This window comes from Sinohyriopsis cumingii, chromosome 18 (genome assembly GCF_028554795.1).
Source record: "Sinohyriopsis cumingii isolate HCF-2022 chromosome 18, ASM2855479v2, whole genome shotgun sequence".
Classification (NCBI taxonomy): Eukaryota; Metazoa; Mollusca; class Bivalvia; order Unionida; family Unionidae; genus Sinohyriopsis; species Sinohyriopsis cumingii.
In genome coordinates this window covers 1,241,873-1,254,130 of record NC_142978.1, presented here as the reverse complement: position 1 = coordinate 1,254,130, position 12,258 = coordinate 1,241,873, and the positions used below count along the sequence as shown (strand labels likewise).

The window sequence follows — 12,258 nt, the reverse complement described above, 5'->3', positions numbered from 1 at the left end:
CCGGATAAATGTAACTATTCTTCATGTTTAAGAATACTTTTATCACAAGCTTTTATCGATGTAGTCAACATTCTCTTAAAACTCGAGTTAAGAAATTTCCGTTATTTTATTATTCCTCTGTAAGATTCAGGGAAGTGAGAGCGGACACAGTCTTACAGATCACAGCAACTTATTCTTTTCATGTAAAACATAATATGGACGTTTTCTAAACTCCTCCTTATAACAAAGAAGCTCAATCATTGACTGCTTGACTTTTCGACACGTACAATTCCAATATCTTCTATTGGATACGCATGAGTTCAACTCCGATATATGACAGCAGGTAGGTAGCTACATCGGTAGGTATGATACTTTTGTGTTAAGATTGCGATTAGTAACTCTACAATTACAGATGGAGTATTCAATGTTAGTTCCAGATCTTACGAATTTGTTTGATAATACATATGGTCTTTTTAATGATGCATAGCAAATTATAAACTTTGACAAGCATTTAATGAGTCTGAGATTTAATTGACCGAGATGTTACAACTCTATGGATATGATAAAAGTAACTAGAAAGAGTAAAGCCAACGAGTTTTGTATTCTTAAAAATATAATTTATTTCCCATAAATACCAATGTGAAAAAGTAAAAATATCTAACAGTATGGTGACTGAAATCTTACAGTCCTAAATAGTTATATCAAGTCCAAGCATATCGAGTAATCCTAATGTGTTTTAACGGCATTCCGAATCATGTTCAGTAATTTATTGATGTACAATCAGGACAGAAGAATCACGATGATATAATCCCAAAATGTCTTTAATGAATTCTCTGTAATCCATTGAAAGTATTTTATGTCCAAATATATTTTAATGAATGCTAGAATACTGTTATTCAAATGATTGAATACATTAAATACATGAATGGAACCTTTGCATATAACTCTTGCAAGATTGGTAATAATATCAGGAACGTCTACTTCCCCGTAATAATTTGATTGTATAGATTACTGAGTCGTAACACAGTTGAGTGATGGATAGTCCTTGAAGAAAGACTTTAATTGGCAAACAAGGTCCGGTGGGTTACACTAGCTTATAAACATTTAAGCCTCCTTGCCCTTGATATAAAACATGCGAACTCCATTCACTTCACGTGATGTTTACCTGAATTGAAACTCGATGAATGAATCGGCGCACATGATACATGACTCATCTTACAAAACCAATCCTTTCATACAGAAAACTATTATTTAAGATATTAGTAATTAAATAACCTTTACAACCACATTTCATGAATGATAACAAGCATTTTATAGATATAAATAACACTAGCTTTGTCCCTAAGCATTTCATAGATATAAATAACACTAGCTTTGTCCCTAAGAAGAATATATTTATCATACTCTTATCAGGAGGTGAAAAAGGTTCATGCATGGCAGTACGAGTGGTAAAGTCACCAATCATATTATATAGTGTGTTCCCATTTATTTGCTTTGCCAATCTTTTAAATCGTTCGCTTACCAACCAAATTAAAATTAGCTGTTTGAAGACTAAGCCAGTCCCTTTATTTTAAATAAAGTATAAACAGTGAAAATTCTGTAAGAAGTGGAGGTGAATCCATATATACGTTTTAATTAGTTTTAACGGCACAGTTATCATAGTACTGGCTATCGTGTGTTGAGGAAACGTGAGCTCACTTCCATTCCCAAGTAAAAACCGAGGCTTTCCCTGCTAGGTATTAAACCCGCCATCAGTAGATTACGTGTCCGCAATGAAAAGTGTTCAGGTTAGGTTGACAAGCATTATCTGGAGAATTTGTTATTGACCATATGTTTTAGCATGTTTTATATAACAAAACTATCAGTTACAACTGAACATTAGTAGCATGTCCCATATTCAGCTTCGAAGCATAATTAACAATTTTAAACAAAACAAAAATCACCTTTATTGATTATACAAAGAGGTGGGTCAGTTTTATATTTTCAAGTTTAAAACAAAGTCGAAGAATGTTTTGTATTGCAGTTTTACCAGTACATATTATCTGAACCTAAATAAAGTCGACTAATTTAATGTTGAAATCACATGTATGGACATACTTACAAGTCTATCCAACCAGCCATCGTTCACGTGTGTACACACGTGCATACACCCAAATCTTAATATAGCTCAATCAGCTATATCCAATCGACGAGTCAATGAAAACATATTTTCTACTTGCACAGCAGTGACATCTTATCAATAATTAAACGACTTTGATTGTAAGAGAAAATAGTTTAGGGCACTCAGCCATCATGAATAATTGCGTTGGGTAAACCTTCTGAGAAATCTTTTTTTTACAGTCGTAAAGCATATTACTTGCATTGCTTGTTAGCCCATTAGTTATAGCAATCACACCGGAACCACAGTAACCATGCGTTGCAGTAACCGCCTGTAAATCCGTTCCTTCTGCAATGGTCATTGCACTGAATTGAATTGTGATGAAAAGGTCCATTGCAACCAAAACCTGCTTCTGCTTGTGGGAAATCCGACAGAAGAAACAAAAGAATAAAATGGTTTCGTTATATGCAGCTTGAAAGAATCGTCATATATAATATTATGTATATAGGCATGGGTGGTTATCAGAGCGTAATTGATATGTAAAACTTGTTGTGATGCTAAATAGAAAGGTTACTAATACTGCAGGAATAGTCGAAGCCTAATTTGATATTTCCAGTGGTATGCATGCATACTAATTGTAACATTCTTCTTACCTTGTTGTTTGCGGTTAAAGTGAATAATATCAACGATGAAATATTGCAATTGCATATGCGCCAGTCATGAAGTCTAAAATTACATAGTAAATATTGAGTTAAATATAATGAAAACACAAATATTCTTAATAATAAGAGCAGGAACAACAGCTTAGAACATTACAATTGTAATAAAGTAGATTAAATTGTGTTTAGATATTAGTATATCAGACGCGATGTTTTGATTTTTTTTAAATCTAGGACGGTATGTTCAGAATTACGGGACATGTTTACATCTTACGTATATACGTTAACTAGACTGGTACCATGAGATTCGTTTATGCAGAGGTAAAATTTGTTTAATCTTTGATTGAACCTGGTATGAGTGTTTGTGAGTTCATATGCAGAAGACGGTACGCTGGAAATGCAGATAATTAGGAAAAGTAGGTTATATTAAGGGATAATAGGCGTAAGAAAACAAATTTCGGGTTTTTACTGAAACAGCTGATGGTATAATTATTTATTATTGCTATTAAATATTGCTGATACCTAACAAAAAAGTAAACATAAGGTCAGTTTCAATGCATGACTAATACATTTCGCCGAGAGAGGATGACCGGTCGTTGGCCTATTGTGTCGGATTATTAGAACAATTAGCACCGCCCAATTGCCTATACTTTTTTTTCTGGCAAGGTACATTGACGTCATGTTGTATTAAAATCAAGAACGACGGCAAGGGGATCATATTTATAGCGCAATACAAATACTATTTTGAATGAAGAAAAAAAACGGAAAATAAAACAAGCACATGAGTAACTTAGCTCAATAAAACATGTAAATGATCCAGACAGAGACAGAGACAGAGAGAGAGACTTAACAATTCAAATTATTCTTTCAAATTACCTTTTGCAATTATTTCATTGTATCATATAGTACGTCAAAGATGAGACCATTATTCGGTCAGGACTAAATAGTTTTTACCTTATAGTTCGCAGTTAGAGAAAGGAGTACCTGTAGTTGTAAGGAGAAGCGTTGTTGTTGGTGCTGCAGTAGATGTCTGCACTTCTTTTGTCATTGATAAAGATGTGGTTGGTGCTGATGTCGTGGTTGGTGATACTGTACTCGTGTGCATCTGTATGGTGGTGGTTGATACATCATTTTCCGCTGATGTTACAGCAATCACTGGTACTGTGGCAGTTGTTGGTGCTGCAGTAGTAGTCAGCACTTGTGTAGTCGAAGTTGGAGAGCATATTGTTATTGGACCTGAAGAATTATAAAAAGGTAATGTCACATTACACCAATCGTCTATTAGAAGTAACCATTGTAAACAGAAACGGTTTTGAATTTGTTTGTGGAGGAAACAAAGTGTCGATAATGGATGTATAGCTCGACTAACGGATTAAAGTATCAAAATAATGAAAATGAAGAAATGTGAATGTTTGAAATTTCATGTAATAGATTTTTGAGGGGAGAATACTATTTGGAACTAACATATATTTGAAAGTAAAACATTAGCTATTTTAGCCCTGGTGTGGATTCTCGCATGACTTAATGAATCTTTGAGTTCAAATATAGGCAACAAGATGAACAGCGCGTTGAGCGATTCAGATTACAGAAAGAGTGTTTGTGTGTGTGTGTGAATGTGTGTGTGTGTGTGTGTGTGATTTGGATATTTAACATAGATTTAACAATTTTTCAGTGATATCGCTACAATGTCTTTACTTAGGCAGATTATAGTGATATCAAGATTTGGAGGTCGAACCCGCTACCTCCCGCATCCGAGGCGGACGCTCTAACCACTACGCCACCGAGCGGTCGATTACAGAGTGTAAAAGCCATTTATACTACCTGGTATCGTGCGAAACAAATGAAAAGCAAATGAAAAGCTTACTTAGTGTTACCACCAGTAAAATTGTTGCCAGTAATACGGCGATCGTCATCGTTGATTTCAATAATGCTAAATGGACTGTTCCAAGTCTTGAAGCACATATGACCTATCATGTGAGACTCTGGTTATATAAAGCCTGGCGTTTCACTTCACCGACTTTATTGTTTGATACGCAATATACATCTCATCAACAACACGTGTAATCTACTTGGTATGCAAAAGATGTATCGAATGTGTCGCGATTTAGCTTACAATTTTAAATATTTAAAATTTGTTGAGGAAACGTGGGTTTGCACCTGACTGCAAAAATGAATCCGTTCCAAAAGTACCTTTGAATATAAACTGTAAATGCCGCATAGGCAATGTTTATAAAGTAGAGCGTTTCTACAAAACTGAAAAACAAAATTAAACATATGGAAAAATAGTACAGTGGATATTAAAGAAAACGGATCGTGGAACAGAAGTTCACGTCCAGGTAAATATCATAAAGTCAACACTGCAAATTTCAAAATATCAACTAATAGATATGTGGTTGATAACTCAAATGGCAAAGTGACCAGCAGCCGTATTGCAAAATCATGTTAGGAAACTTTTAAGAGTATGTGTGTTTTCTTTACCTATATTTTATATGCAACAAACACCTCGAACCCAATTCCACTTCAATTTACAGATTATAAAATGAGTTTAATTAATTGATATTACAAAGGTGGTTAATCAAATGAAACATTTGTAACAATAATATTATAGAGAATTGCCTGTCATAATATATGAATCAACTATGCGAGTGTACGATATACATTTTAAAAAAATACAAATAGATGCATTTTCAGATATAGTAGATAAAACATATTTGGCAGTGTCATTCTGACGGAATATGGGTGGGCAATATATGTGCCGATTCGGATCATATTTCTGTTTGTTTTGTTTTGTTCATTGTGGGTTGTGAGTGTTTGTATTTGTCTGTTTGTTCTGGGATTTTTAGTGAGTGGGTGGATGAGCGCATACTATATCATTAAGCGTGATTACATTGCTTTCAACAAGTATCATGCATGTTTGATGTAACAATTTATGTTGCAAAAGAAGGAGGGGGGTTGGGGTTGGGGGACATATTTAAAAACATCATTTATCGTTAGCAAGAAAAGTATTTGCCGGTGAAGGGTAGACTTGCCATAGGTATCAGTGATCGGTTGTGGTTTGTGTAGCATTGATTACTGTACTAAAGTTTCAGATATATTCAATTTATAATTATACACAATTAAGAATGAATAAAATGATACGCAATACACAAACATTTTGAGTGCCACGAAAATATTCGTTACATGTGGCTTCGAATGTCTTCCAGGAAGCTCAACCGTGCATATGCATCTCTGTGTATATGCATGCATGTGTAAACATATGACAGAAAATAGGGAAAGATAGAAAGAGGTCATACAAATCACTTATGTTTTGGGTATATATATATATATATATATATATATATATATATATATATATATATATATATATACGTGTGTGTGTGTGTGTGTGTGTGTGTGTGTGTGTGTGTGAGTGTGTGTGTGCATCTGGATTTAGATCGTGTCGCAACCTAAATTCAGGCTGGTAATTTTACGAGGACGTGACTTAGAACATGCCGTGATGTTTTCGGAGTTTAAAGTAGAAGGCAGAAGGAAATTGTTTTTCGAATGGACGTGATTGAAAACATACTGTGGTCTTGTTTTCTGTTTCCTTTTACAGTTTCAACGCGGACTGAAGTTGTGTGTGTGTGTGTGTGTGTGTGCGTGTGTGTCTTGATTTAGATCGTGTCGCAACCTAAATTCAGGCTGGTAATTTTACGAGGACGTGACTTAGAACATGCCGTGATGTTTCGGATTTTAAAGTAAATACAGAAAGAAATTGTTTTTTGAACGGACGTGATTGAAAACATACTGTGGTCTTGTTTTCTCTGTTTCCTTTTACAGTTTCAACGCGGATTGAAGTTCTGTGTGTGTGTGTGCATCTTGATTTTAGATCGTGTCGCAACCTAAATTCAGGCTGGTAATTTTACGAGGACGTGACTTACCGTAGAACATGCTGTGATCTTTTCGGAGTTTAAAGTAGAAGGCAGAAGGAAATTGTTTTTTGAATGGACGTGATTGAAAACATACTGGTGTCTTGTTTTCTCTAGCTTTAACACTTTTTCATTCATATCGCTAAGATGTCTGCAGTGGGACAGTTTATAGTGATGTCTATCACAGAGGTATCATGTTCAAGACATGTAGCCTGGTGTCCCACCCAGTCACATTATCCTGACACCAGTCCGACCAGTCCTAACACTAACCTCTTAATGCTGAGTGCCTAGTGGATTTTAAAGTAGAAGGCAGGATGAAATTGTTTTTTGAACGGAGGTGATTGAAAACATGCCGTGGTCTTGTTTTCTGTTTCGTTTTACAGTTTCAACGCGGATTGAAGTTGTCTTTTGTGCAGACATGATTAAAACATCCTTTCAACCTGTGTTTCTTGTTCTTAAAATAAAACTTGGATTCAAGTTTAGGTTCTACGGACGTGAAATAAAACAGAGATCTTGTTTTTATTTGTTTGGTTTTCCCTTTTTTCTTTTTTTTATAAAATGCAAAATGAATAGAGATTATTTCTTGAGCAGTCGTGCGTTAAACTTTATATTTGTTTGTTCAAGATTACAAGCCAATCGAATTGTATTCTGCATGGGTTTGATATGAAACATTGTTGGTCGTAACTAACATTTGGAATATACCCCGGGTTGAATTGTCTTCTTACACTTACTCATCATATTAGTGTCGGATCTATGTGAGTGAGTGAGTGTTTTGGACTTTTAACGTAGCTTAAATAAATGTTCAGTCATGTCGCTACGATGTATGTTGTGTGTCAGTTTATAGTGATGTCTAGCACTGGGGCATCATGTTGCAGACATGTAGCATGATGTCCCACCCAGTCACATTATCGTGACACCTGGCCGACCAGCCCTAACACTAACCTCTTAATGCTGAGTGCCTAGCGAAGCAGCTGTTAGTTCCATTTTTGTAAGTCTTTGATATGATTCGGCCAGGGTTCGTACCCGCGACCTCATGTATCCTAGGCGGACGCTCTAACCACTAGGCCACCGGAGCGGCCTGTCGGATTTGAAAGAACTGTAATGAATATAGGCCGTTTTCTGCCCCCTCACGATATAATATGATGTGTGTTACCAATATGAATTGCCATTACTGACATTTTGTGTACGCGTGCCGATTACCTCGGAAACTGGTTAAGAAAATATTAAAGATATTCACTTGTGTCATCTTTCCCATGCATTGTATACATATATTATTTATCAACTATTCGCATAACTTAATATATATTCACTGATATTATTTGTCTGGCCTAAATGTGAAAAAATAACGACTTTACTTTGTTACAAAATGATTACAAATAAACCATGATAAGCAACGATTAGTAGATCGAACTTACATGTCACCATTAAATTGGTTCGAAATCCGTTGTAAACATGATGCAGTCAAAACTTGTGTAAGTAAAATATTGTTTAATGGTGTTGACCGGTATGATTGATAATGAGTATACTCTAGGGGTTCCTTTGTTCTCTTGTACATCGAAAAATTCGGGTTTAATCTTTGTTCCTGGAAAAGAAAGATATTATTTCAGTTCTTTTCATAGTTTCAAGGCAGTATAGTTAGACACCCAGACACCATTTTACGAAATGTGTTCATGTTTTCTCTGTCCTAGTGTTTTCAGTATTACCTGTCTTAACCAAAGAAAAATAACTCTTCTAAAAAGAGTGCGTGTTTTAATACCTTAACCTAATTCATCAATTTTCTATAATATATGTTATATTATTATTGTATGTTAAAATTAGTAAAGATGATGTAATAAAAATGCAGTGCTTAAAGATTTTGTCAGCCAGCCAGCCACACTATAACCAGCTTTATAAGTTAGATAGTTGATGATAAATGCTTTCATAATTCATACATTTAAATTTTGAGAAATTCTTCAAGTTTATATTTTTTACGTGACTTTTTGCTGACATCATATGAATACTGTTGTAATGAGGAGTCATTTAAGCCTTCTCGCTACATCATAATGAAACCACTGAGTTCAAATAGCGAAGGTATTGTTTTGATTTAGAGTTCGTGTACATTCCTATCCAGTTTGCTTTGTTGTTGCTAAATATTACTGTGACGTGTGATATTTTCACATTTACTCAACTCAAATAATAATACGATAATAAATGTCAGTCATGTTTATTAAACAGGAAAATTATTTTTTTTTCTCTCTCTCGTGGTTACACATGCATATATACAGCGATGCACACGCTCAGTGCTGTTACCTCTAAAACGTTTGCAACGACATGTGACAAATATACTAGTAGCGCTCAAAATGTCTGTGTACATATCTTAATTTTATTTTTCTCTACGAGGTAGTTCAGTAATATATATATATGCTTAGTCAGTGGAAATGATAAAGAAAGAAAGATTTCCTAATTCAAAATTTTGAATAAAAATGGACGGTACGGTGCATATATATATATATATATATATATATATATATATATATATATATATATATATATATATATATATATATATATATATATGTGTGTGTGTGTGTGTGTGTGTGTGTGTGATGTACAATATAATATAAATAAAAACAATCTCCCAAATGCTTTATGTTTGTAGCTTATGTGTGTAAAGCAGAGCACTGAATATAAATATAAGACCGCTCCGGTAGCCTAAGTGGTTAGAACGTTCGCCTCGGATGCGGCGGTCGCGGGTTCGAAGCCCTGCAGAGTAATATCTCAGACTTATAAAAATGGTACTAGCAGCTGCTTCGCTTGGCGCTCAGCATTAAGAAGTTAGTGCTAGGACTGACTGGCCCTGGTGTCAGGATAATGTGATCGGGTGGGATATGGTTCTACATTTCTGTGGCATGATGCCTTGATGCTAGACTTCACTGTAAACTGATACACTGCAGACATCGTAGCGACATGACTGAACATTTATTAAAGCTACGTTGAAAGTCCAAAGTCCAAAGGCGAGCGCAAAAATAGCAAGGGGATGCCCAAACGGCTCGGAGCGCCGTCCCAACGAGTTCCAACAGCATTACACCCCTCACACAGGATGCTTTGATATCGGTACGATTCTGCATGCATGACAGAGTTTAAAGTGCTATTGAATGTCTCACGTAGTATGTTGTATCATCAGCTGAAGTGGATATTCACTCAACATCAATATGAATCACCTGCAAAATGAAGGAAAGGTTGAACTGCACGCAAACATGTATGTGCCATAACTATATTTGTAATAGATGGCTTACAGGTAACAAAACTGAACACGTGTATAATTGTGTATACATATGTGCGTGTGTGTGTGTGTGTGTGTAACAATGAGAATGACAGAGATAGATGATGCAAACTATCCACAAAAACGCAAACACACACATAAATAATATATGTATGTATGTGTGTATGTGTATATGTGTATGTGTGTGTATGTATGTGTGTATGTTTGTATGTGTGAGTGTGATTCGGATTTTTAACGTAGCTTTAACAATTTTTCAGTCATATAATAATAATAATAATAATATTAATAATAATAATAATAATAATAATAATGAGGACTAAGCGCTTTACAACATTAGACAACACCTACCTATAAGATAAAAAACATATAATGATATAATTACAAAAACAAACACCATGAAATTAGAAAACATTAAAAAAAACATGCTGAGAATATTTAAGGTAGGAAACATTATTAGGTCTTTAAGATTGTTCTTGCAGTCGAAATAAGTGAGTTTTGAGAGCCCTCTTGAATGTGATCACTGTGTATTTGTGTCTAAGTTCAGCGGGCAATTCATTCCACGCTGCTGGGCCCTGGTATGCAAAAGAACGCTGTCCATATGACTTTGTTTTCATAGTGGGAATAATTAGTATACGATTGTCAGAAGAAGAGCTAAGTATCTTGCTGGTGTGTACACTTGGGTGAGGTCGGATAGGTATGTTGGACTAGAGTCCGACTGTGAAACGTAGCACAGAGAACAAATTTTGTGTTTGATTTTGGATCGAATGGATAGCCAGTGTATGGCACAGAGCTGCGGGGAGGTGTGCTCTGATCGTGGTACTCTAAGTATCCGAGCAGCTGTGTTTTGAACTTTTTGAAGTTTCTGGAGCAGATATTGAGATGAACCAGACAGAATTGAGTTACAATAGTCCAGTCTTGAAAGTACTAATGAACACACAAGTGTTTTAGTGGCATCAACTGAAAGATATTTGCGAATTGAGCTGATGCGTCTCAGTTCATGATATGCAGCCTTGCATATGTTCATGACATGTTGGTGCAATGTCAGAGTACTGTCCAGAGTAACACATAGGTTTCGTACTGATTGTGTGAATTTAATGTTGGTGTTGCTGATATTTATTGTTTGAGGTAAAGGATGTGAATGAGAAAGTATTTGTGTTGTGGTCAGAATGGCCTCCGTTTTATCATCATTCATCTGCAGCTTGTTACATGTTATCCATGATTTCACATCAGAAATGCACCTCTCTACACATTGGTTGGTAGCATCAACTTCAGTTGGGTGGCTAGATTTGTATATTTGGGTGTCATCAGCGTACAATTGGTGAGACACTGAATGATGATCTATGACACTTGAGAGTGACTGAGTGTACAGAATGAAGAGAACAGGTCCAAGAATAGACCCCTGTGGAACACCACAGCATAGACCAACTGGGCTGGAGTGTATTCCATTTGCAGATATAATTTGTGTCCTGTTGACCAAGTAGGACTTGAACCACAGTAAGGCTGTATCTTGAAAGTAGTGAATGGGGCCACCCTAGCGTCAATGGGAATTAGCATTACAGACCCCCCTGGGCCACTCTAGCGTCAAGGGAAAATTAACATGGAGAAAAATCGTGGACCACTCTAGCGTCAAGGGGAATTTAACACGGAGATAAAACCCTGGGCCACTCTAGCGTCAAGGGAATTGAACATGGAGAAAAAATCGTGGGCAACTCTAGCGTCAAGGGGAATTGAACATGGGATTTTTTTTTTTAAATATTTTTTTAAAAATTTAAAAAAGGGGTAGGCAATGGAAAGTCATTCTCTTTTCGAGAAATATGGGTGGCCCTGAAAAGGGCCTTTGGGTTTATGTTAATGTATCCATTAACATAAAGGGCATCTGCGGCATCTCCTTGTCCTCAAGCTGTGTCTTACTCGAGGGCCATAAATCAGTGTCCTCTTGAGGCAACCTTGTCTTTCTACGTACACTCTTCGTATCCACAGACTGCTGTCTGACTTGTCGACAACGGTCCACTTGGACCGGACATACATGAGCATGTCCGTCCTAAACATCATGGAAGACACAAGGGTGGATGATTCGACTGTGGTCCACATCTTGAAGGGACGAGAACAGGTGAATCAATGCAGTGAACTGCGCTTATTTATAGGTAGAGGAAGGATTGAAACGGATTGAATTCATTCACCAATCCGAACACTCGTTACAAAATTCAGTCAGCCCGCATCCAATCCGAAGAGAGCAGTCTGTGACGTCACGTGGTCTATATAGATTCGCTAGCGCTTGTGTACAGTCAATCTATGCGACAGTGATTCAACATGACGGAAACTCAGAAAACGATCCATTGGGGTGCACCAGCA

The 12,258-nt window shown here is 36.1% G+C and overlaps 1 protein-coding gene across 3 annotated transcripts; it reads right to left on the bottom strand.

Annotated features, from left to right (window-relative positions):
* Positions 1-574: 574 nt before the first annotated feature.
* LOC149775953 (uncharacterized) lies at positions 575-4,683 on the bottom strand. Of its 3 annotated transcripts, none has more exons than XM_089941453.1 (4): positions 4,601-4,683; positions 3,721-3,972; positions 2,336-2,489; positions 575-1,746 (listed from the first exon to the last, which is right to left on the bottom strand). In XM_089941453.1, exons 1-3 carry the CDS (start codon positions 4,647-4,649, stop codon positions 2,356-2,358), a joined length of 435 nt encoding a protein of 144 aa, XP_089797579.1. In that variant the 5' UTR covers positions 4,650-4,683; the 3' UTR covers positions 575-1,746; positions 2,336-2,355. The 3 variants fall into 3 exon arrangements, with proteins under 3 accessions (XP_089797579.1, XP_089797580.1, XP_089797578.1); XM_089941454.1 differs by having other exon boundaries at positions 2,340-2,489; XM_089941452.1 differs by having other exon boundaries at positions 575-2,489.
* Positions 4,684-12,258: the final 7,575 nt, after the last annotated feature.

Bases quoted from the DNA above. Each gene is read 5' to 3' on its own strand.
- LOC149775953 (XM_089941452.1), bottom strand. From the start codon at position 4,649: ATGACGATCGCCGTATTACTGGCAACAATTTTACTGGTGGTAACACTA. The intron at 3,973-4,600 runs GTAAGCTTTTCA...ATAATTCTTCAG, and splicing joins TTTACTGGTGGTAACACTAA to GTCCAATAACAATATGCTCT. The intron at 2,490-3,720 runs GTACTCCTTTCT...TCCCACAAGCAG, and splicing joins GCTTCTCCTTACAACTACAG to AAGCAGGTTTTGGTTGCAAT.